Source organism: Mytilus trossulus, chromosome 9, assembly GCF_036588685.1.
Source record: "Mytilus trossulus isolate FHL-02 chromosome 9, PNRI_Mtr1.1.1.hap1, whole genome shotgun sequence".
Lineage (NCBI taxonomy): Eukaryota > Metazoa > Mollusca > Bivalvia > Mytilida > Mytilidae > Mytilus > Mytilus trossulus.
The window spans coordinates 3,088,576-3,114,385 of NC_086381.1; the positions used below are offsets into that span (position 1 = coordinate 3,088,576).

Genomic DNA, 25,810 nt, shown 5'->3' on the forward strand with positions numbered 1-25,810 from the left:
GATAAGGGAAACTAAAGTCAAAACATTTTAAAGCCACGGATGTATAAGAACTAAAATAGTTGAAGAGCCATAGTATGCATTATGCTTATTGTTTAAATCCGTGTTACCCCAAGGGTGACTGGGGAAACGAAATATGGTCGATTGGTCTTCTCCCGACCGGCAGTAAAACATTTGCCGAAGAGGAGCGTCCGTTTGGCTGTGCAGGATTTATTAAGCTCGCAGTCACGTCCGGTCAGAATGGGAACGTTAAATCTGATGCCTCGTGTAAAGAGAGTGCCACACTCTATGCCCGTTAAAAACCATTGCAACAACTATAATTTAAGGGTTGAGTATGTGGACTGTTGCACGCGGCAAAATTTCTGTCCCTATCCAATATGCCCTCATTTTCTAGCGGCACTCCAAATTTCCCAGACCATCATTCCGGATGGCCTCTGTTATGAACAAAACATCCAATTGTATTTAGCATTAACTTGTTCTCGTCCTGAACATGCATGACATATTTGCCACTGGACGTTAAGCAACCAACAATCAATCAATCAATTTTAATCCTTAAATGTGGATTTTTAACAAATAATGCATGGAACAAACAAATACTTTCTTGTGTTACTGAAAATTCATTCAGAAAACATTACATCATTCTTTGTCATTTAGTTAAAGAAAAGGGAAAGTGATCGAGATTGGAAATTTTGTAAAATAAAATATGTTTTGGCAGAGATGCATCTTGAGCATGTGTGTAAACATGACTAATAAAATAGATTTATGATGTAGACTATATTGTGTGCAAATCCTCAGATTAACAACATGCAGAAATGACGAACATGAAAATATACAGAAAATAGGACTACTTTTTTAAATACAAACATGCAGAAGTAAGATTGAAAACGAGGTGTATACCCGATCTTAGTATTAAAGCCGATCAGTTCATTCTGACAACACTGTGTTAACCGGGACGAATTCAAACTCGATATTTGATTCATAAAAGAATTAAACAGCCATGACAGCATTAAAAGAGGTTCGGAAATAACTCTAATATAGAAAAGATGAAATTAGAGTCTACGTTAAATTTCTTTCATTTGCGGTAAATTAATTTATAAACTTGCAGTAAAATTTTTCTTTTGCGACAGAAATATTCTTTAAAATTAGTTAGTTTATTTCCTTATCAATTTATAGCCTTAGATCATTTGTAAAACATATAGGAAGATGTCATTGCTACGACATTGTACGGTATAATAGAGGGCTTATTCTCATTTCGCCTTAGCTTTCAAAATTTATATATAAAATTAATCCAAGTTTGCCTTAATACAAATTTTCAGGTACATAAGAATTAACTAAGGCGAAATGGGAGCTTCTGTAAACAATAAAATTAAGTTATGTTTTGTTTGTATTGAAAAATCTTGATAATGTAAAAATATCTGCTAATTTTGAGGATTTTCCCTATATATCCTTTGTAATTTTGGTGTATCATGTAGTTAATTTCAACGGCTCGTATTTCAAAAACGAAAACGGTTACCCCCTTTTTTATTTCATTTTCTGGTGTAATTTTACAAGCAGAATTCGTATGTGAAATTTAAAAAAAATCCATTGTGTAGTTTAATTACGTACACTTCGCCTTAACCTGTAAGATGCTTAAAGAACTTTTGTGCTGCATGTTCATATACTGATTGAACTCTTGCTTTATATGTTTTATGTTGTGTGCAAGACTTGATATGAATGTTTTGTTTTACTTGTTGTTATGTCGGTTTTAAAAGCTCTTCGGAGCTTAAATATGTTTGTAATTGCTTGCATATACCGACTCTAAATAAAGCTTTATGTCTTATGTCTTATGTCCTCTACGATTTAAAAATTTAATAAAAATAAGCTTCCGTTTTAATGAGATATGATTTGTTCAACTTAATAGAAAAATAGAACCAAATACTTGGTTATCTTTCATATTTCTGTATATATGTGTAAAACAAAATTTTTGATATTCTCTTTATCACTAAGTTCCTATTATCTTTAAAGTTATATGCCGTTCTTTTGAATTGTAAGGAACCAACTGCTCTATTCCTCCCTCGACCATCTGTTTGTCCTTTGGAACCGGGTAGTCTGATCTTGTAGAACTTTTTCTCTAACACAACACTATTTATTGTCACTGACTTACTTCCATAATGAAGCCACTGATATTGGTCACACTTCCAATCATCTTGTTTATCGGATCCTATCAAATATACTTCGTTTCCTTTCGGCTTCGATGGCGGCATGTCGGATGTACGTGATGTATCTGGATCAGTTAAAATATCCACAATGGCACTCTGATGAAGATGATCTGTAACTGAATACACTGTGACACCACCACCAAATAAACGAGTGTTAGCAATATGAGTGGTAGTAACTGGTAAGTGAACTGAAGGAGTGTTAGCAATAGGAGTGGTGGTAACTGGTAAGTGAACTGAACGAGTGTTAGCAATAGGAGTGGTGGTAACTGGTAAGTGAACTGAAGGAGTGTTAGCAATAGGAGTGGTGGTAACTGGTAAGTGAACTGAAGGAGTGTTAGCAATAGGAGTGGTGGTAACTGGTAAGTGAACTGAAGGAGTGTTAGCAATAGGAGTGGTGGTAACTGGTAAGTGAACTGAAGGAGTGTTAGCAATAGGAGTGGTGGTAACTGGTAAGTGAACTGAAGGAGTGTTAGCAATAGGAGTGGTGGTAACTGGTGAGTGAACTGAAGGAGTGTTAGCAATACCATACCGTAACTGCATCAAAAGCTTACCCTGAATGTTGATACCACTGCCATTCCAACCACTACCCCAGTAAGTGTCTGCTACATTGTGTATCAGTTCCGATAATTTTGTACTAAGTAAATATTTTTTGAATTTTGCACACTGATCAAATCTAACTGCCAAAACTTCAAGCATGATGTCTTGCCTGATTAATAACCAATTCCGGTTAGTATTAACATGTTTTGAAAGGACTTTGCAGTCCTTGGCTGTCGGAGCTGAACGAATAAGATGCGCCAAATGGAAATCGGAATGCTCGACAGCCTTGCGATACTGATACAAATGTTCAGAACTACTGAAGGTTAACCCCTGGAAAGTAAGAATACAAGGATAAAAATTAGACAAAACATGACCAGCACCTTTAAAATAGATGGGAGTGTTAGAAGTAGAGGAAGGCAAGCGGTTAAAGTAGAAGTAGGCAAGCGGTTAGAAGTAGAAGTGGAGGTAGGCAAGCGGGTAGAAGTAGAAGTGGAGGTAGGCAAGCGGTTAGAAGTGGAAGTAGGCAAGCGGTTAGAAGTAAAAGTGGAAGTAGGCAAGCGGTTAGAAGTAGAAGTAGGCAAGCGGTTAGAAGTGGAAGTGGAGGTAGGTGCGACACTAACAAGGTTTGGTGAGATAGTATATGCAGGAACAGGTGAGGGTGTAATGGTAGGAACATGCACAGTGTTAGAGGTAGATGAAGTGTTAATAAGAGAAGATACCAGATAACATACCCCTGGAAGAGCAGGCCACTCTTCAATCACCTGAATACCTGAAGTTGGTGCTGGTGTTGGTGTTGGTGTTCGTATCGGTAAAGTGAGTAGTGCAGTTCGGTAAGGTGATTGGTCTACATCTGGTTCAGTTGGGTCAGCCATTGGTGTGGGTACTTTTGGTGTTGACGCTGGTGTTGGCGTTGGTAGGTCCCAGATGCTGTCATGAGTATCCTTGGTTTTGCGTAGATGACGAATGGCGCTCTCGATGTCTTTCACCACAGTTGATGTACCACGGTAGCTTAGATGAAGACCATCTCGACTGAGTAGGTGTCTCTGGATAGTACCTTTCTGGGCGAATGATGGATGACCAACGTAGTGGAGTCTTGGTACTCGGGTAGCTAGTGACTGTAAACTGGTATTGAGTAGCCGAGCTCTCTGGTTGAGTTCTGTTAAGAAGTCGGTGCGCTGAAGTGCCCCTTGGAATTGGTTGTCGGCTCTAGGTAGGACTGCAGATATGATGATGTCAGCTGTTGGGTTGCTGTGCCAAATGTCTGATGTCAGTTGTTGGTATTTCCTGAGTAGAGTCTTTACAGATGAACCACGGGAGAGGTCGTTGGCGCCAACGTGAAGTACCACAGTGTTGTAGTTGTTGATGGTTGGTTGCAGTTCGTTGAACATCTAGTCAATACGGAAACCTGAATAAGAAAGCACATTAGTTTTAGATAAAGATAAATATTGCTCAAAATACTTGGCCTGGGAATGGCCAGCAATCAGCACTGGAAATGAAGACATGATTAGAATCAAATAATATGAAACAAAAGCACAAAAATATATTTACAATTTCCTACAATTAATTACACTAAACAAAAAGGTTATTTAAATATACACAGAAAAAAGCACTAAAGCAATATATCAATTCGAATAAAAAGCACTGAGGTTGTGTGTGTTATAGCACTATGAAAACTTTTGAAAGAGACTCAAGAGTGTTTTACATTTATAACTGTTAGTAACTAATGTTCACATTTAAAAAGCAGTCACCAAGGCTTGTAGAAGCCCATACATACCAATATATATATTGTTTATCATACATAATCAGTCTTAATGATAACACAGTTCACGTTCATAATTATGTAATTGGATTAACAAATAGGTGATTAATCTAATCATAACAAGTCCCTGATCAGGTTAAATAATAGAGCAATAAGAGAATGTTAACATGCATGAATAAACAATACTCACATTCAGCAACTGGAACAGGGCCTAACAGTTTTTCTTTCAATCATTTCAACAGTATCTCTCGTGTCCAATATTGTTTTTAATATTATTGTGATCGGATATTTTAATTTCACTAATTTAAGGTAAGAGATTAAATTTTCTTTCTGACAGTTAGTAATTTTCTTAAGTCCTATGTACACTGGTCAGGTCAATATTATATTAAACCTTGCAATAATTTTTCACTTTTTTTTTCTTTTAGTCACTTTTAAAATATTTAATAAGATAATGATAGTTTTCAAAGTTAAATACTTATTTAAGTAATAAACATAGTCATTCTGGGTTTTTTTTATAGCTGCATGCCTTTTCCCGGTGAATAGCCTATGTTGGTCAGGTCAAGTTTTTCGTTCTTTTCTACATTCGTTTTCTTTTTATTTCTTATTATTTCTTTGTAAAATGTTGCAAACTTCTTTACTACTCTATTTGAATTCATTCATTACAATAACAAAATAGATAGAATAACTTTTATATCGATCCGGACATGAGTCACGGCAAAGGTGTAGTTGGTCAGGTCAAGTTTTCTAAGTCTTAAAAAAAAAAAAATCTTTTTTTTTTCATATATTTTTGTATTAAATGATTTAATCTTCCTTGTTATCGAATTTGAAGTCTGTGTTGTCAATAATAAGTTATTTTTTAGCCATTTCATATCCGTCAGGACAATAGTATTTTCGAAGTCAAGTTGGTCAGGTCAAGTTTTCTAAGTCTTAAAATTTTTTTTTATTTTTTTTTTTATTATATTTATTAAATATAAGTTCCCATCTTGCATAATTCCAAATTTCAAGTCAATCCTTCCAATAATAAAAAAGTATTAAGCATTTACATTTCTGTCAGGACATTGTCAGGACATTGTCAGGACATTAGTGTAACCCCAGATCTCGACATTACCGTGTCCAATTAGATTTTTATTGTGCTTCCTGTTTTCACAAGCGCCACCTAACAAAAATTAAGTATGGAAAGTGTGAAGAAATGAACTTTGGAAATGATGTAGGGTCACTACAGGTAATACTGACAGTCATGTTACAAAAAAAGGTATAAAAGCTACAACCCGTGTCTCAAAGACGAATGAGAATTCATCAAAAATGGAAAAATATATCCTTGTTCCAGGTGTAGTAACAACATAATAATTTTTCCTGTCATTGTAACAATTACAAGTATTTTAGGTGTGGTAATACATTTTGTACACTAGGAATCCATATAAAAAAATATCCTATGAAAGTTAATACTAAATAAGTTCAGGAAATGTTACTTTGTATCCCATATATATGCAGGTGAAACACCTCATTGCTATTTGTATGCCATTACTTAGTCCGAGATTACTCTGACCTCCAATGGCTGTTATGCCAGACAAGCTGGGGCCGTGGGTGTCAGAGCTTGTCCCGTATCAAAAAGTGGATATTTGCCCACCCAAAATGGATGCGCTGCTTCATCGCTTCTAGAGACGACTGAGGGCCTTGGAATTATATAAATCAAACATCAATCTCTTCATTTTTCATTTATCTTTTCATATAGGTAAGTTTCACCTACCTGTCAACCTTTATTTTTCTATATTTTAACAGTTTTTACAGAGCCCCATCTGTTTATGCATTTTGACTTTCACTTTCAAATGGACGTCAAGTTACGAGAGAGTTCGTGGCCTAGAGACTCAAATATGCAAATATTTATATTTTTTAACCTCCTTTATAGATGATCGATGTGTTAACATTTAGAAGCAACCACGTTTTTTCACCTGCTTTACAGGAGATCGGTAGAAAGCATCTAGTTTCGACCACGATAACAATCGGAAGCTCTCTGACATTTAGGTAACTTGCATCGTAAATGAACGAGGTGTTACATTATGGTCATTTGCACGGTTTTCTCGAGGTCACATGATAATCTTTGAAAATAATAGGCATAATGCATAAACCGATGGGTCTCTGTAAAAACTGTTAGAATATAGAAAAATAAAGGTTGGCAAGAACATGTACATGTAGGTGAAACTTACATCTATGAAAAGATAAATGAAAAATGAAGAGATTGATGCTCGATTTATATAATTCCAAGGCCCTCAGTCGGCTCCAGAAGCGATGAAGTAGCGCATCTATTTTGGGTGGGCAAATATCCACTTTTTGATACGGAACGAGCTCTGACGTCCCACGGCCCCAGCTTGTCTAGCATAACAGCCGTTTGACGTCAGAGTAATCTCGGACTAGCCATTACTGGACATCACACAGGTTCCTGTTAAATGCTGATATCATAATACAAAATATCTGATGCCACAATGGAAAAGTGATAGCTGTATGATGTCAATAGTTCAAGCGGGACAGATTCTAAGGTCAGCCGTGAATAACAATAATGTGTGTAGAATCTGGGTCAATTTGCCATGATTCACGTTCGCCCTAGTATCCTACCGTAGTCTAATATGAGGCAGGCGTTATCTGTGAAAGCGAAGGAAGTCCGTATCAACATATTTTAATGTTAGAAAAAAAACAGAAATGCTGTAATGTTTCCAATGTCATGAATGTTGGTCCTGTTTAGGAATAATCACAACAATCAAGACTTGAAGAAAGAAAGAGATTTCTGCAGTTACTCAGTTACTCTTCTAAATAAAAAAAAAAACATTTTTAAAGATTTTTTCCTTGTTCTAAATGTTTTTATTCTAAGGACTAAAATAAAATTCATTTGTTTGGCATTGCCGCCCGACCCACTGAAAAACTTGCCACCCAAATCATTTTATTTGCGTTTCAGAAATTAATTTTTTTATTTAAAAAAAATCGAAATTGTGCCGGAGTTTGATCGTATCCGCCAAGTGTGTTCCTGGCTTTACTTATTTCAAATCACGATCATAAAAGCTCTTGCCTTACACTATATTGGGAGCAAACATTTAAATGACATGGAATAGAAAAAGTCTGCCAAAAGTAATGTCAAAGAGGCCAGCAGGGGAAATCCATCTCCCTATGCTGCAATGCATTGGTTAAGGGAGATGGATTTTATCAAAAATCAAATGTTCAGCTATTCTTTGAAAGAAACGTTCAGAGAGACATTGTAGAGGACTCAAATTTTATCTTTTGTAAAGCAGAAACAGTTGATGTCTGCTTGACTTTGTCGCTTCAGGAGATAGAAGCTTTCACCAGGACATCACAGAACAAATATGCGTGACTCTTACATTTGTTGAATTTATTAAATATTTGAAATTTATCATTGACAAATTTTCCCTTAAACCAGAGAAGTTGAACAAAGTATCTACTATAGTCATAACCACAATGATGCATTCAAGATAATTATGACTGAAAGCACCAAAGCTAAAAGACCAAAATGGTCCCAGATTTACAGGTTTATAGTAGTTTTGTACCAGTAGATGCTAGCCTGGTACAAATCATACATATTTTAAAGACTAGCATCTTGTGTCAATTGAAGTACTTCCCCTTTTTTTTTTGCCTTTCTTCTTAACATGAATAAGATAATTCTTAAAACATAAAAGATACTGACAGAAACATATTTATCAATGTATCTAGTGTTCTAGTGATGAATAAAATCCCCTCCTTTTGCACAATTCTAAGGGCTCGTTAATTTATCTGTAAATCCAGATTTCTGTTAATCAAACAAGCATTACCTTGATTACAACCCATAATTTATTTATCTGCAAAAATTGTCTGTCCTGCATATTTCCATTTTGAATTTATCATACGTTTTAAACCTAGCCCTGAAAAACCTTGCACTTGGATAATATTAGTATTAACACCATGTCTATTTGTGCCAACCTTCAAAATTTTTAATATTTTGCTATCCCAATTTGGTACAGATCCTTTATCCTCAAAACTTATCAGGGGCAGTAGGCGTGTAGTATGGTAGTTCGTCACACCTTACATGTATGATTACTAGCCTCTAGGTGTTGGTTTGAGCCCTAGTTGGACAGTTGCAAAATTAAGGTTTGATTTTCATGTCATATGTCATAAGGTTAGTCAGTTTCCTCTCGCAGGTTGGCGTTTTCCTTCAAGTACTACGGTTTAGTACACCACAACAAAACTGACTGCCATGAAATTACCCATATGGTGTAGAAAGTGATGTTTATAAAACCAAAGCAAACAATTAAAGTTTTAAATCTTTGTCCATTTGTACAAGGAGCCGTAGTGGTTGAGCCATTTAACTTATGGTAATTTTACCAAACTGTGACCACAACTTCAAGATGTGACATCAGGCCTCTGTTCAATGGTCAGTCCCACAATAAAAGTTCAATGTTCACGTCATACATTTTATATGGTTAATTTGTCAGTTTCCTGCCTCAGTTATGTGTTTTTTTCTAGGTACTTTGGTTAACTCTGCCAATAAAACTGACTGTCTTACATGTAATTATATATCCATATGATGTAGAATGTGACGTTGACGGTTGACCCCTTTCAAAGAAACCACCAGCATGTACACACAACAATGCTGCAATGCTTTAGACACCATTAATCTTGAGACTTCGTGATTTACATGTATAAAGCTTTTAAATGTAAAAAAAAATATCCCTACCTACCTACCCACGTGCTGATAGTGTGGGTCGGCAATGCCAAACAAACAATTTTTTAAAGTATTGTACAAAAATGCCAATTTTCTAATGGCCTTTTCAAACTTGACTTCCGAATGCCTATACACATTTCAGAACTTAAGAAAATCCCACTTCCAGCCTCCATTGCTTTGTGTGCATTCCATTAAGTGTCATCAATCATAGTGGCAGAAAAAAACAGGCCAAGCAAATTGTATTGTTAAGAATTTCAAAATGTCAAGCACCTTATTACCGTATAGCAGTTATTTTCGCGGGGGGTTAATTTTCGCTTATTTTCACGGATAGAACAAAATCGCCAAATTAAAATCCGCCAATTTACAAGTGCACATGCAAAGGTATTGATAAAAGTTTAGAATCCGCCAAAATAATAACCGCCAAAATATTTCGTATACCTTAATCAATGAAAATCGCGAAATTTTACACCCGCGAAAATAACCCGCTATACGGTATGTCTTGCACGATTTTCCCGTGAAAAAAAACATCCAAAATGAAAGAAATGTCTTGTTTTTCATAGATTGTAGATAATTCCTGAGATGACCGCTATTGTCATATATTGTGCTAATGACATAAAACCTTGTTTTTTTTGTGTTTTTTTTTAAAGCAGATTGAAACTGTGAAAACCTGATCATGCTTATTAAAGCTCTTAGACAGGAATGTGGACAACTTACATGTCGTGCATTTATCATGTTTATAGAATTACTTTATAAAATGGAAGATTATGATAAACTCTGACAAAGTTCAAGCCACTGTTCTTTTTCACAGCATATTGTCACTGTGGAATTAAGTTATCAGTATATAATGAATACTTTGTTTTTATTTACAGCATATTGCGGCTATGGAGTTAAGTTTTCAGAATCTAATGAATACTTTGTTCCTTTTCACAGCATATTGAGGCTATGGGATTTAGGGATGAGATTATAAGGCATACTTTGTTTTTATTTACAGCATATTGCGGCTATGGAATTACGCTATCAGAATATAATGAATTTTATAAGAAGACCAGGTGCTTTAGGAAACCAAGATTTCAGGAATTTTCAAGATTTAAGAAGACTACGAGAATTAATAAATAGACAAGAGGTTGGCCAACAGGTCAATCAACCTCGGAATGAGAGGATTAATATTGATAGTGATATTTTAAGGTATATATAATTAATATAAGGCTAAAAAAAATATGTTTGTTTCCTATGCAAAAAATAGGGAAGGTTCAGTGGGAGGGATTCTTTTTTATTTAATGATCTTTTTTTACCTTGAGTACATTTTGTATATGGGAGGGTTATTCTGACTTTAACAGTGCTTATTGAAAAATGACCAAAAAAACCTTTAATTTTTAAGCTTAAGAAATAGGGAGGGTAGAGTAGAAGGAAACGCACATATTTTTTTTATTTGGCCTAACAATGTTTTTTTTGTAGGAGTACAAGTAGTTATATCAACCCCACTACATGTACTTGAAAACATTTAAATAAAGATAAAGTTACAGCCAATTTTGTGTCAAATTTAGGTTCTCTGGTTCTCATTCTTCTAGCCTGTCTCCCTTAATATTGATTCCTCATTCAGAATATGTATATACATGTACATGATATAGTTATAAGGAAAAGTGGTATGATTGCCAATGAGACATCTTTATTTACGGTTAAAATTTTCACCCTGTCCCAAATCAGGAAACATGGGCCATTGTTAGTCGAAATATCAATCATTTTTTTTTATTTGTTTGTTGTTTCTTTGACACAATCCCTATTTGCATTCTCAACCTTTAATGACAATTTTTACCAAAAAATGTTAGTTGTTGAACATACATGTACAGATGAGGGACATGACCCTATACAGTGATACATTGTAAACTAAAATTATCAGAACTGACCTGGTATGTACCAAAGCAAGAGAACTAAATGTACCTTAAAAAGTAAATCAATGTTTTCCATTATTTGATTATTGAAAGTAGTTCCAATCCTTCCAAAGAAACATAAAACCTTTTGTTGTTTATTGATACACTTTAAACGGGATATTTCTCTTTTTTTTCACAATTGCATGAAAAAAGTGGCTCTTACTCTGTATAAATACTGTGTATATATATAAATGTGTAAGATTTCATAACACAAATTGTATGCAAACAAAAATGTGAAAATTAAATAACCTGGTGAATGATCTTCTTTTACAATTTTATCACATGTTTAAAGTTTCTTTTCTTTTTCAGTTACCAAGTAAATGAACACAACAAAGTGGGCCTCTATGTGACTGCTGATCCTCTTACATCCGATAATTATTATTTTGAAATAGAAATATTAGATTTAGGTCAAATTGGTGCAATAGGTAAGATTAATCAGATGTTGTTGCTGTTTGTATATCATTCTATATAAGTGTACTTAGTTACTAAATCAGTCTTTATGCTTCTTCAAGTCCTACAGCTGTTGCTGTTTGTATATCATTTTCAACCTTCTATATAAGTGTACTTAGTTACTAACCCAGTCGTCATGCTTCTTCAAGTCCTACAGCTGTTGCTGTTTGTATATCATTTTCAACCTTCTATGTAAGTGTACTTAGTCACTAACCCAGTCGTCATGCTTCTTCAAGTCCTACAGCCATGGCTTGTAAAATTGCTGTCTAGCTTGTGAAATTCTTCTCTACAAGCCAACAGAATCCAACATTTTCCAACTAGATGTATAAATTTTGTAAAATTAAGCTTTGGGGTAGTGAAGTCAAATGTTTAGGGTGAAGACTGCTAACCTGCTATTAACCAGGTTTACAGAGAAAAAGAGAAATATATTTTAAAACAGTAACATGCGAATACTGTACTGTGACCTATAGCAAACATTTAGGTTATTTTGTCTCTGGTAGATTGGCAGCCATACCACATCTCAGTGATTGTATTCATTGACAAAATTCAACCAATTGTTAATAAAAAAATGATTCGACATAAAGCGTAGTTTTATTTAAAATGTTTATTTTATGTCCCATTTATGGGCATTATGTTTTCTGGTCTGTGCATCCGTCCATTCGTTATTCCATCTGTCTGTCCCGCTTCAGGTTAAAGTTTTTGGTCAAGGTAGTTTTTGATGAAGTTGAAGTCCAATTTACTTGAAACTAAGTACACATGTTCCCTGTGATATGATCTTTCTAATTTACCAGTAATGCCAAATTAGAGATTTTCCGACATTTTAACGGTCCATTGAACATAGAAAATGATAGTGCGGATGGGGCATCCGTGTACTTTGGACACATTCTTGTTTTTCAAATTCAGATATGATGATAATGGAGCTATTGATTTTGTTTCATTGAAAGAAAGGAATGCAGTATAACTGTGATTAATTAATAGTAGTATAACGCTGCATCTAAACATTAGGAACATCCATGTGTTTCCATCAAAAAATAATTTTGGAAAACCATTCAAAAGACCAGTTAAACTATATATTAGACAGTGTTATCTTTTAAACAAGGTGACTATTTACAAAATTATATCTTGGCAGAAAATTTTAAAAACATTTGTTTTACTTTTTTAACAGATTTTTTTATTTTTGAACAAGTATTTTGATCAGAATCAGGAATATATATACATTTTCTGGTAATTTCCCTAAAACCTTTTAATTTTCGTTTTATTGTACCTTTCAGGTGTTGGACTGGTTCCCAGAGGTTATCATTTAGATGCTCAGCCAGGATGGAGAGCTATGTCAGTAGGCTATCATGCCGATGATGGAAAGTAAGTAGTCATGGATTATCACCCCTTGGAAAAATACCTTTAGATGTTTCTGAGTCTTGGCCGCTTTTTTAAATTGCTAACAGCAGTAGTTTGTATAATAAAAACAAGATATGTCAGGCTAGATTAAAATAAATTCAGGTCTTCTTTAAGAGTGACAATTCAATCTCAGTATTACAAAATGAAGAGCAGTTGATATATACAATATATAAAAATAAGAAAATGTGGTTTGCTAATTGGACAACTATCCAAAATTATGTTAATAAATAATAATAATAATAATAATAATAATGAAAATTTATAAAGCACGCTATATAAAAAAAAAAAAAAGTTACTCTACATGCTCTAATATTTTATCACTGTTTAAGCTGATCTTGTTGTTAAGTGTATATATATTTCAGAAAGGAGAGTTCCCTCAATGTTATTACACTTTTATTTTCAGATTATTTAAATCAGAGGGATTTGGCAAACCATTTGGTCCCGTCTCACAAGTTGGAGATAAGTTGGGTTGTGGTATCAAGTTCACTAAAGATGATGACGGAGAAACACCACAGCAAGTCAAAGTTTTTTTCACACACAATAGGAAAGAGGTAGACCATATCATCTATTAGTCACTTTATAAATTTGGGATGAGGCAAACTTTGTAATTGTAAATATCCTATGTTTAATTTTGTAAAAAGAAAGTTTATTAAAACTTTAGGATGTTATTGTGCTAGATTTTTTTTAATGAAAAATATATAATTTTTAATTCTTTTCATTTCAACATAGTACCAATTGTACATATCAAAATATATGCTGAATAGTTAGTTAATGAAAGAAGTATGATTTTAATTAAGGAATGACTGTAATATTTTTTCTGTCTTTGAAGAAATACCATAAAAATGTGGTGCACACTGAATAACCTGTTTAGCATGTAATTTAAAAGTGTGCACCATTTATGTTATTTGGAATAGACAGAAAAAATATAAAAGTCATTCATTATAATCTAATTCTATAAAGGAGTAAATAGTGATAAAACGTTAAGCATATAGTGGTCACATTATAAAATTATGTCTATAAATTCAATCAGAAGTAGAGTTGCATCCAAAATTAAATTATTAGAATATATTTGAAATAATTCACTGACAGAGTTTTAACCAATGAATTTTGTTGATTTTAGGTTGGTATAGTAATGGTACAATATCCTCCAGGTGGATTATTTCCTGCTGTGGGGATGCATTCAGAAGGTGAAGAGGTCAAACTGAACTTGGATGCCGAATGGCATTACAACGAATTAGTTTTAATGGCAGTTGATAGTGGTGAAGATGAGTGGTCACGGTTACATGATGTCAAATTAAATGGATCAGTGAGTTTAAATGTTTACTGTTTTTCACAGAGTTATTCTAAAACTGATTGATTTTATGCCCCATTTATGGGCATTATGTTTTCTGGTGTGTACGTCCGTCTGTTTGTCCATCCAACTTCATGTTAAAGTTTTTGGTAGAGGTAGTTTGTGATGAAGTTGAAGTCCAATCAACGTGAAACTTAGTACACATGTTCCCTTTGATATGATCTTTCTCATTTTAAGGCCAAATTAGAGATTTTCACCCATTTTCATGGTCTACTGAACATAGAAAATGATAGTGTGTATGGGGCATCCGTGTACTGGGGACACATTCTTGTTATACCTAAATTTCTGAAATTGTATATAGAAAAAGCTACAAAAAATGAAGATTTTGTCATTCTTAGATTATTCTCTGTAGTTATATGGGAAACTACAAACATTGGACAGTTTGCTTTAATTAGATCTGTTTTATTTCAGTTGTTGGAAAATAATGGTAGAGGGTTTTTATATTAAAATCTATTTTATTTCAGTTGTTGGAACATAATGGTTGATATTATAAAAGAGAAGATGTGGTATGAATGCCAATGAGACAACTGTCCACAAGAGACCAAAATGATACAGACATAAATAACTGAAGGTCATTGTACGGCCTTCAAATATGAGCAAAGCCCATAACGCTTAGTCAGCTATAAAAGTTCATGATAAGACAATGTAAAACAATTCAAACGAGAAAACTAATGGCCTATATATATAAAAGAATGAACAAAAAACAAATATGTAACACATAAACAAATGACAACCACTGAATTACAGGCTCCTGACTTGGGACTGGCATATACATAAATAATGTGGCAGGTTAAACATGTTAGTGGGATCCCAACCCTCCCCCTAACCTGGGACAGTAGTATAACAGTACAACATAAGAACGAACGATGATTGCATTATAAAGATCTATTTTATTTTAGTTATTGGAATATAATGGTTGAGGATTACTTTAGAAACGATGATTAAGATTTATTTTATTTCATTTATTGGAATATAATGGTCTAGGATTGCTATATTTAGATCTATTTTATTTCAGTTATTGGAATATAATGGTCTAGGATTGCTATATTTAGATCTATTTTATTTCAGTTATTGGAATATAATGGTCAACGATTGCTATATTTAGATCTATTTTATTTCAGTTATTGGAATATAATGGTCAAGGATTGCTATATAAAGATCTATTTTATTTTAGTTTTTGGAATATAATGGTCAAGGATTGCTATATAAAGATCTATTTTATTTTAGTTTTTGGAATATAATGGTCGAGGATTGCTATATAAAGATCTATTTTATTTCAGTTGTTGGAATATAATGGTCGAGGATTGCTTTATTAAGATCTATTTTATTTTAGTTGTTGGAATATAATGGTCGAGGAAAGAGTATACATGATGTTGGACTTGCTCAAGCTAGATTTCCACTAGATACAACAAATCATTACTTTGAAATAGAAATTGTAGATCCTGGAGAAAACTGTTATATAGCAATAGGTGTAGCTAAGAAGGTAAGATATCACTATAGACTATGGAAGACAAGTAGAGAGATTCCATACTGATATTAGTCAGGTTATATGACAACAAATTTATACTTATAGAATTGAGATTTAATTATTTCAGTAGTTTTTAGATGAAAGATTGCATTCAATTGTAGTTGAACTAATTCATAGTATTACCTTACAATACATATGTTAAACTACAAATTATATACATGCAAGTTTTCCCCTCAGTGTTGAGAAGCTTTCCCTCAGTATTGACAAGCTCTTTGATTTTATTCAGGTTGTGATCAATAGTTGATTTTACTGTTGCAAATTTTGCAGAGCTGGAAAAAGATATTTGCAACATTAAAATCTCACATAGATGTCTGTCTGTATTAAAATATATTATGGTTATTGCTCTCCAAATACAGTTACCAAATCTGAATTTAATATAAACAGAAAAAAAATAATCTGCAATTGTTTATAACATTCAGACATAATTATGAATGTGACCTACCGAAATTAGACTATTTACTGCGTTTGTAATATCATTAGCGACATGACAGGTGCCACATGTGGAGCAGGATCAGCTTACCCTTCTGGAGCAGCTGAGATAACTCCCAGTTTTTAATGGGCTTTGTGTTGCTTATTCTTTTGTGTTCTATGTTGTGTCTTGTGTACTATTATTTGTCTGTTGTCTTTTCATTTTTAGCCATGGCGTTGTCAGTTTATTTTCAATCTATGAGTTTGGTATCTCTGGTATATTTTGTCTATCTTTTATATCCCCTCTGTTATATTAATTTAGGTAAGAAATTTGAATGTTAAATGTAAATTTTGGAATATAAAATTAACATGATAAAAGTACAAATGAAGTATGGAGGATAAGTTTTGCTTTTCTTGGTTGAGGGTTTTATTGGCAAGAAGGCAAACATTAATTTTGCTTCTGTCCTAAGTATGGATCATTTTAAATTTTAGTTCATTTATATATATTTCAAAGTTTAGTATGACGTCCATAAACACTAAACTAGTTCACAATTTTGTTTAGGGGCTAGCTTAAGCACTACTCCATGTGTGTGATTTTTTTCGTTGTCTTGAAGACCCATTGTTGGCCTAAGGTCTTTGGTCAGGTTGTTTTCTCTTTGACACACTCCCCATTTCCATTCTCAATTTTATTGGTTTGTACAAAGTATGAGCTTTAAAAATCAATCTATCATACTTTGTAGACATATCCAAAGAATCGCCATCCAGGTTGGAATAAAGGCTCAATAGCATATCACGCAGGTAATTATAACTAAAAAGGTAGATTTGGGGATTATGAAGGAAGTTACTAAAATATTAACCATATACCATGGCTACTTTATGGTAGTTTCAAGACTTATCTTTTATATTGATCCATGTAAAATTTACGAACATATAACAAAGATATAAATAACAATGTTTGAAAGTTGAATACATGTATATATTCACCTATACCAAAATGTTAAGCAATGAAATAAGATTCACTTCATGCCAGGCATGGGGTAATCGTAATCAGTAATCGTAATCAGCTGTAAAAGATTACATTTTGCAGTGTAATTCTATGTAATCAGTAATCATGGTCATGCAGAGATTTCATGAAAGGTTCTTTAATAACACTATAGGGAGATAACTCTTTAAAGTCAGCTGAATGTTTTTTCACTTTCTATTGATTAGAAAATATAAAGTTTTTCAGCTATCAAAATTAGTGTTTGTCTAACTGTTATATTCAATGAAATGTTTCCGATGAAGTGTGTGGTTAATTTTTTTTAGAATTTTTGTCAATGGGGAAAGATAATGTTTTGTCAACATTTTATGCAAATTGGAGGATCCCTATTTATTTTAATCTACTGTGTTTGGTACCGCATTAATAGATATTCATTGTATTATAGATGATGGGAAGATTTTCAATGGTTCAGGAATAGGTGATCACTTTGGTCCAAGATGTAATAAAGGTAATTATTATATAATTAGGAGTTAATACAGGTAAATACAGGTAAATACAGGTAAATACAGGTCAATTGTATGTGTACAGTGTAATACAATAGACGTATTTACACTGGTATGCAAATTTGTATGCATTACATAAATCATACAGGTTCCCGTAAAAATTGTTTAAGGGCAGAATAATAAAAAAGCCATATGATATTTTTCTATTTATAAAAAACCTTATAACTTAAAGGCAATTGTTTAAAAAACAAATCAAACACACAATACTGATTACTGTTCACACACCTCAATTCATTGGAAAGCCTTTATTGTGGAATCATTATTATTCGTTGGATACCAATTTTCTTGGATTTCATAAGTACAGGTGAACCAAGAAATAAAAAGTTTTATAAATGGCAAATTTTCTTTATTCTTTTATGCAGACTGTTGCAAAACCATGAAATCAACGGGCATACACTATTGTCTCAACTCATGAAAATTTGACATTCTTGTCTCAACCCAATTCCTACCTTTTATATATAAAAACATAACTTAATTGTTTCTTTCAGGAGATATTATGGGCTGTGGAATCCTATTTCCCCCTGACTATGATAGTGAGGCTGATAGTGACCTCTCACCTGATGACCCCGATGTATATAATGATGTCCTGGCAGATGAGAATTATTCTGATGATGACGATGATGACCTCTATGATGAAGTTGAAGGTCGTCCTGTCAATGGACAAGCACCTGAGGATGGGACACTTGTTTGTGTAAGTTAACATAATACAGCTTTCTGAAAGTGTTATGTAATTGACATGTCTTATCAATGCTTTAAGGTAAAGGAACAGTAAATGGGCTATGTCGCAGATTTTGCTACAAAATTGCATACAACCTTGGCTCTTTGAACTACAACTGAAAATTGAAAAAATAATACATTTATCTCTTTAATTTGCTGAAAAGTTCCAGATTGATTTCTCTTAATATGGGTGAACATTTGTATAGAGAGCATATAAAATCGGCGAAAAACCTTCTAAAATTTGTCTTAAAATCGCCAAATCTCTAATTCTACTCCATAGATTTTTCTTAAAAAACTATATATTGTTGACACATAAATTTCTGTTTTAATGATACAAAATAATCATAGGGTCACCGACTTCATTTTTTATCTAATAATCAATTTGTTACCTTATTGGTAGTGAAAAACGTTAAAAATCAACGTTTTACGGCCTGCAACGCGATAATGTTACTATTATTTCAACGTTTTGTTGGATTTTTTCACAAAGATCGCAACTTTGAATGATGTATACTGTAAAAACGAAGTCAGTGACCCTATCTTTATTTTGCATCATTTTAACGGAAATTTATGTATCAACAACATATAGTTTTTAAAGAAAAATCTATGGAGTAGAATTAGAGATTTGGCGATTTTAAGACAAATTTTAGAAGGGTATTCGCCGATTTTATGTGCTTTCTATACAAATGTTAACTCATTTTGTAAGAATTCAATCAGTAATATTTCAAATGATAATTGAGATAAATGCATTATTATTTCGATTTTCAGTTGAAGTTCATCGAGCCAGAGCTGTATGCCAAATTTTACTGAAATCGAAGACATAGCCCATTTACTGTAACTTGACCTTAAAATGAAATACTTTTTATAGAATGCTTTTATTTTTTATGAAACCTTAAAGCTTATTTGCAAATAATGATTGGTTTTGGCTGAAATTTTATAGTAATGACTTTCATATTATAGATAATTATTACTTTGGTGGCAATACATTTCTGTTATTTCCCATTGAAATAAACATCGAAATGTTCACTATCTTAACCATCTTATCTTACAATAATAGTTTTTCTCGATTATGGTGCTTCAAAACAGATTGTGAATGTGTAGAAAATGATAAAGTTCCTTGCCTTGTATTTTTTACTTTATTTTCATTAAAAATCCCAAAGCCAATGTAAAAAAAGAATAATTTGAATATAAAAAATATCGATCTGGTGACAGAACAATAATGATTAACTCATCCATTACACCCAATTGTAAATAAATGTGTTCGGTCACTCCTTGAATATTTTTCTTTATCTCTATTTTTGACTTTAATTATGATGTTTTTTTTTGTTTTTAACAGGTTTTCTTTACATGTAATGGAAAAATAATTGGCAAGAAACCAGTCTGTATACCAAAGGGAGGATTTTATCCCACTGTAGGAATGTTAAGTAACTGTGAAAAGGTGGCAGTAGATTTCAGACCACTTACTGGTTGATATCTTGTATATTTTAGACTGGTTGATATCTTGTATATTTTAGACTGGTTGATATCTTGTATATTTTAGACTGGTTGATATCTTGTATATTTTAGACTGGTTGATATCTTGTATGTTTTAGACTGGTTTACATCCTGTATGTTTGATTTTTTTAAATGAAGTTCTACAAGTGACTCCTGTTTATGTATGGAAATCTACATTTTGCAAACCACTTACTAGTTGACATCCCTTATCTTTGATCAGGATTTAAAAAAAACTTTGGAAAGGTAAAATGTCAGATTTAATACAATTGACAAGACCAATTTGACATTCTTATAATTTTGTAGAGGGTTTTATTTCTGCCCTTCAAATCTTATCATTTATGTTGATAAGTTGAAGGATTATATTCTACATTATATTATAATGCATTGAAGGATATGCACTGTAATATGTTATTGCCTCTTTTTATATACATGTTTTTGAAACTCAGATTCATTACATTGTGTATATGTTACTAGTATGAAAGTGTTTCTGGTAATGAAGCTTTGTAAATGTATGTAAGCCTAATGAGAGAGTTTCTGTGTGTGTTAAAGATTATTTTATGTGTATTTGTATTAGTGAGCATTGATTATTTAATTGACAATATATTTAGAAGAAAGTCCCACCACCCATTTACCATGGTTTAGAAATTATTTATTGGATTTCCATAACTTTGGTACAGCTTTCCTACTCAAAATCTTTGATCATTTATCTTTAAATTGATAATTTTTATACGACCGCAAATTTTGAAAAAATTTTCGTCGTATATTGCTATCACGTTGGCGTCGTCGTCGTCGTCGTCGTCGTCATCGTCGTCGTCGTCGTCGTCGTCGTCGTCCGAATACTTTTAGTTTTCGCACTCTAACTTTAGTAAAAGTGAATAGAAATCTATGAAATTTTAACACAAGGTTTATGACCATAAAAGGAAGGCTGGTATTGATTTTGGGAGTTTTGGTCCCAACATTTTAGGAATTAAGGGCCAAAAAGGGCCCAAATAAGCATTTTCTTGGTTTTCGCACTATAACTTTAGTTTAAGTTAATAGAAATCTATGAAATTTTGACACAAGGTTTATAACCACAAAATAAAGGTTGGGATTGATTTTGGGAGTTTTATTTTCAACAGTTTAGGAATTAGGGGCCAAAAAAGGGCCCAAATAAGCATTATTCTTGGTTTTCGCACAATAACTTAGTAAGTAAATAGAAATCAATGAAATTTAAACACAATGTTTATGACCACAAAAGGAAGGTTGGTATTGATTTTGGGAGTTTCGGTCAAAACAGTTTAGGAATTAGGGGCCAAAAAGGGACCCAAATAAGCATTTTTCTTGGTTTTCGCACCATAGCGTTAGTTTAAGTAAATAGAAATCTATGAAATTTTAACACAAGGTTTATGACTATAAAAGGAAGGTTGGTATTGATTTTGGAAGTTTTGGTCCCAACAGTTAAGGAAAAAGGGGCCCAAAGGGTCCAAAATTAAACTTTGTTTGATTTCATCAAAATTGAATAATTGGGGTTCTTTAATATGCCGAATCTAACTGTGTATGTAGATTCTTAATTTTTGGTCCCGTTTTCAAATTGGTCTACATTAAGGTCCAAAGGGTCCAAAATTAAACTTAGTTTGATTTTAACAAAAATTGAAACCTTGGGGTTCTTTGATATGCTGAATCTAAAAATGTACTTAGATTTTTGATTATTGGCCCAGTTTTCAAGTTGGCCCAAATCGAGGTCCAAAATTAAACATTGTTTGATTTCATCAAAAATTGAATAATTGGGGTTCTTTGATATGCCAAATCTAACTGTGTATGTAGATTCTTAATTTTTGGTCCAGTTTTAAAATTGGTCTAAATTAAAGTGCAAAGGGTCCAAAATTAAATCTAAGTTTGATTTTAACAAAAATTAAATTCTTGGGCCTCTTTGATATGCTGAATCTAAACATGTACTTAGATTTTTGATTATGGGCCCAGTTTTCAAGTTGGTCCAAATCAGGATCTAAAATTATTATATTAAGTATTGTGCAATAGCAAGTCTTTTCAATTGCACAGTATTGTGCAATGGCAAGAAATATCTAATTTCACAATATTGTGAAATAGCAAATTTTTTTTTAATTAAGAGTTATCTTTCTTTGTCCAGTATAGTAAGCAAGAAATATCTGCAAGAATTTTTTTTAATTGGAGTTATCTTTCTTTGTCCAGAATCAACTTAAATCTTTGTTATATACAATATACAATGTATATTCACTTTTTACTACCAACTGATAAATTTAAATAATCTTTACCATTCAGTGATAACAAGCAGTTTTTTTACATCATGTATTTAAATGAGTAGTAATTGTTGCAAACTCCATTAGAATATTTTAATTGAAATTAGTTTTGGAATAAGGGAGAGGGGGATGTGAATAAAAAAATTGGTTAAATTTTTCTCATTTGAAATTTCATAAATAAAAAGAAAATTTCTTCAAACATTTTTTTGAGAGGATTAATATTCAACAGCATAGTGAATTGCTCTAAGAGAAAACAAAAATTTTAAGTTCATTTGAATACATTCATTCTGTGTCAGAAACCTATGCTGTGTCAACTATTTAATCACAATCCAAATTTAGAGCGGAATCCAGCTTGAATGTTGTGTCCATACTTGCCCCAACAGTTCAGGGTTCAACCTCTGCGGTCGTATAAAGCTACGCCCTGCGGAGCATCTGGTTTAGCATTGATTTAGATATATTTTTGGATTTCAATGGCTATCAATTTGAAAACAATTGTCTCAATACCCGATATGTTTGTGTGTTTTGAAAGTCATTATTTCCTTTCAATATTTCTACATTTCAGATTTTATCAGTTTAAGTTTAAAAAATAATTTTCATGTGTGTGTAGTCTTCTTCAATGAAACTAAATTATTTGTTTTTTCCTTCATGATCTTCTAACAAATATATGTGTATATAACTTTGTTTATTAATACACAATCATTTTACCACTTCATATTAAGAAGAACAAAACTTAATTCCATATGCATTATAAAACATCTCAGATAAATCTCGCGAATCTTGCTCATGGAATAATATATATAACAAAGTATAAAAACACACCTCTGATAAAGCTCATAGATCAATATAACTTCTAAGTAAATTATAAGACTTTTTATTAATGAGAACTTGTTTTTGGTATTGAAAATAAAAAAAATATGAATAAGCTGGATACATATTGTTAATAGATAAGGAACAACCTAGAATTGTTCTATTATCTCTAATTGTGAATGTTTTTTTCCTACTATTTTATCTAATATTTTTGAACCACACCTAGTATATAAGAAGCATACTTTACTTAATTGTTCATGTTGAACACACAGTGAATTATATTGGTAAATGTACTGTGTTATTGTGATGACCTTACATAAAGGTTTTATTCTTACTTATTAGTGCTTTATATAAATGTATGCTGTTTATGTACCTCTATATAAGATATTTACACTCCCCTTGCAATGTCTTCATGTCAAATTGTAACAGGTAATGTAAGTGAATGTTTCATCTCTATTTTGAAATTAAATAATATCTCCAACATTAGAGAAATAACACGATTATCATTAATATCAACACCTTTTAAACAAACTTTATGTAACATCTAATGGTATATAATATCCTCATCATTATAATTGACAATAATCACATGTTACATCCTTTTTACAAAGGTAGAACATGTCCAATGTTACACCTTCCCCCTTATAAAATTACTATGCCCTCATTAGAAGTTTAAATCAATCTTATTACCCCCCTATAATGGTAGAATTAAATAAAATGTATATGCCCAATGCTGTAATTTGAATAAATCTATCCCCCCTTCTTAATGGTAGACTTTATTAAAGTACACACTGTATATACCTAATGTTTCACTTGATATATATCTCATGTTACATTCCCACCCCCCTTATATTATCATATGACCTCATTTGTAAAGTTCTAAAAAAAATCTTGTGTAGCCCCCTTTTACGTATATACATTGATTTGATGGTATAAGACCTATGTAACGGTTTTCATACATTATATGTAACAGCCCCTTGTAATGGTAGCATGTTCCCTATGTTACAGTTATATTCTCCCCCTTTTAATGTGATTATGACCTTGTTGTTACAGTTTACATACATCCAGTGGCGGATCCAGAGGGGGGGTTCCGGGGGTGCGCACCCCCCCTTTATTTTTGCCGATCAATGCATTTGTATCGGGACATATGTTTTGCACCCCCCCTTTGCCCTGGGTTAGCACCCCCCCTTTCGAAAATTCCTGCATCCGCCCCTGTACATCATATGTAACATCCCCTTGTAATGGTAGCATGTTCCCATTGTTGAATTTATTATATATCTCTATTTTGTATGGTTGATCAATGTTAATGTTTATGTTATAAAAGTTTAAAATTAAATGTTTTTTTTATACTTGTTAGGTTTTATTATTACCAAAATATTTAAAAGTGCAGTTTCCTATTTGTTTGAATATTTTCCTTCAGACTTGGTGCATGTAAAATTGAATAATAGAAATTTTTAAAAAATCTGAAATTTTCCCCAATTAATGAAATTTTGATATTGTTTTGTCAATGTACAGTTTTATAATCATGCAGTAAATTAGATACTTTTTCAAATACCATGTTTGAAAGCAACAATATTTTGTCAGTAAGTTCAAAAGAACTTAACTTATTGTTTTGAGACCAAACAACTTTGAATAAACCTTTTAATTTGAAAACTTATCAAAGTGTGTAGGTATTAAATAAGAGTGAAGATATGCTCAACAAAAAATACTTTTGTAACAGATTGCAAAACTTTGTAAAAACCTCCATTGGGTTTTTAGTGGCAGCTGAGAGGTCTTAAGACTCCTCTATAGTTAGACAATTATACTCTGCATGGCTTTTATTAACATAGTGTAATCCAATTGGAAAACAATGTTTGTTTGAAGTGCCATCATTTATGTGTTTTTTTAGAACTGGAAATAAATTAGTGCTATTCTGTTTGAGAGCCATTGTGTTGCTCTATATGTAATTTCAATGTTTTTGCAGTAGAAAATTGGCAGATTTTATTTGGAAATATAAATTTTCACGTCTTTGTGTAACGTCACAACATATCAATCAAATATTGCATGGTATTTTCTGACTATTTGTAACTATAATGCTATTTTTCATCTGCTTGTATTTATACAGCATATTTATTTTAGTTATAATGGTATTAATGTAATACACAATTGTTTATTGTTTTATGCTTTTTTCATTAAATGATTTTAAATAAACTAAGTATTATAGTTTTCCTTACTTGTTTCATACAGAAGTTTGGGGGAAGTTCATAGCCAAACATGCATTACATGTCTAAAGAAATTAAGGTACATCTATGTTGGAACTATTAATTGGTTTTAATGTTTATTTTATTTAGATAAGTGAATGAAGGGAGGTATGGTATATGTCGGTGAAACAGCAACTCAACTCTCCCTCGACACCATCTGCGAGTATGGTCTTGAGGAAACGATGATAGTCCGTCGGAAGGGGACGATAAATGGCTGACCCGTGTTAAGAGAGAGCCATATCTCTTGCGCATTAAAGATACCCTTGTAGATTTTGAAAAAGAGTAGGCCAATGCCGCTACAAGGCAGCACTCACACCCGCAAAGTGGAAAGGGATTAATATAAGTTGCAAAACTTGTTTCCCAATCCACTATAAATAAATATGTTTAAACTAAACTAACTCAATTACACAAAAAAGATCTTTATATATCAGACCCCAGTATTGTCCCCTTCGTGCACAGGACATATTGCTTAGCATGGTGTAACTGCATTTGATTGCACTTTAAG

The 25,810-nt window shown here is 32.6% G+C and overlaps 1 protein-coding gene across 2 annotated transcripts; it reads left to right on the forward strand.

Annotated features, from left to right (window-relative positions):
* The first annotated feature begins 5,608 nt into the window (after positions 1-5,608).
* On the forward strand, positions 5,609-20,106 carry LOC134684974 (SPRY domain-containing protein 3-like). 2 transcript variants are annotated; one of them, XM_063544298.1, is made up of 11 exons: positions 5,609-5,713; positions 10,185-10,378; positions 11,431-11,546; positions 12,843-12,930; positions 13,370-13,517; positions 14,087-14,272; positions 15,651-15,800; positions 16,994-17,051; positions 17,678-17,740; positions 18,284-18,486; positions 19,846-20,101. In XM_063544298.1, the coding sequence occupies exons 1-11, from the start codon at positions 5,681-5,683 to the stop codon at positions 19,978-19,980; spliced, it is 1,374 nt and encodes a 457-aa protein (XP_063400368.1). In that variant the 5' UTR covers positions 5,609-5,680; the 3' UTR covers positions 19,981-20,101. The 2 variants fall into 2 exon arrangements, with proteins under 2 accessions (XP_063400368.1, XP_063400367.1); XM_063544297.1 differs by having other exon boundaries at positions 5,647-5,743; positions 19,846-20,106.
* Positions 20,107-25,810: the final 5,704 nt, after the last annotated feature.

Excerpts from the sequence above, each read along its gene's own strand:
- LOC134684974 (XM_063544297.1), top strand. The coding sequence starts at position 5,681 with ATGAACTTTGGAAATGATGTAGGGTCACTACAGGTAATACTGACAGTC. Across the intron at positions 5,744-10,184 it reads CAGTCATGTTACAAAAAAAG|CATATTGCGGCTATGGAATT; the intron begins GTATAAAAGCTA and ends TTTTATTTACAG. Across the intron at positions 17,741-18,283 it reads TGGTCCAAGATGTAATAAAG|GAGATATTATGGGCTGTGGA; the intron begins GTAATTATTATA and ends TGTTTCTTTCAG.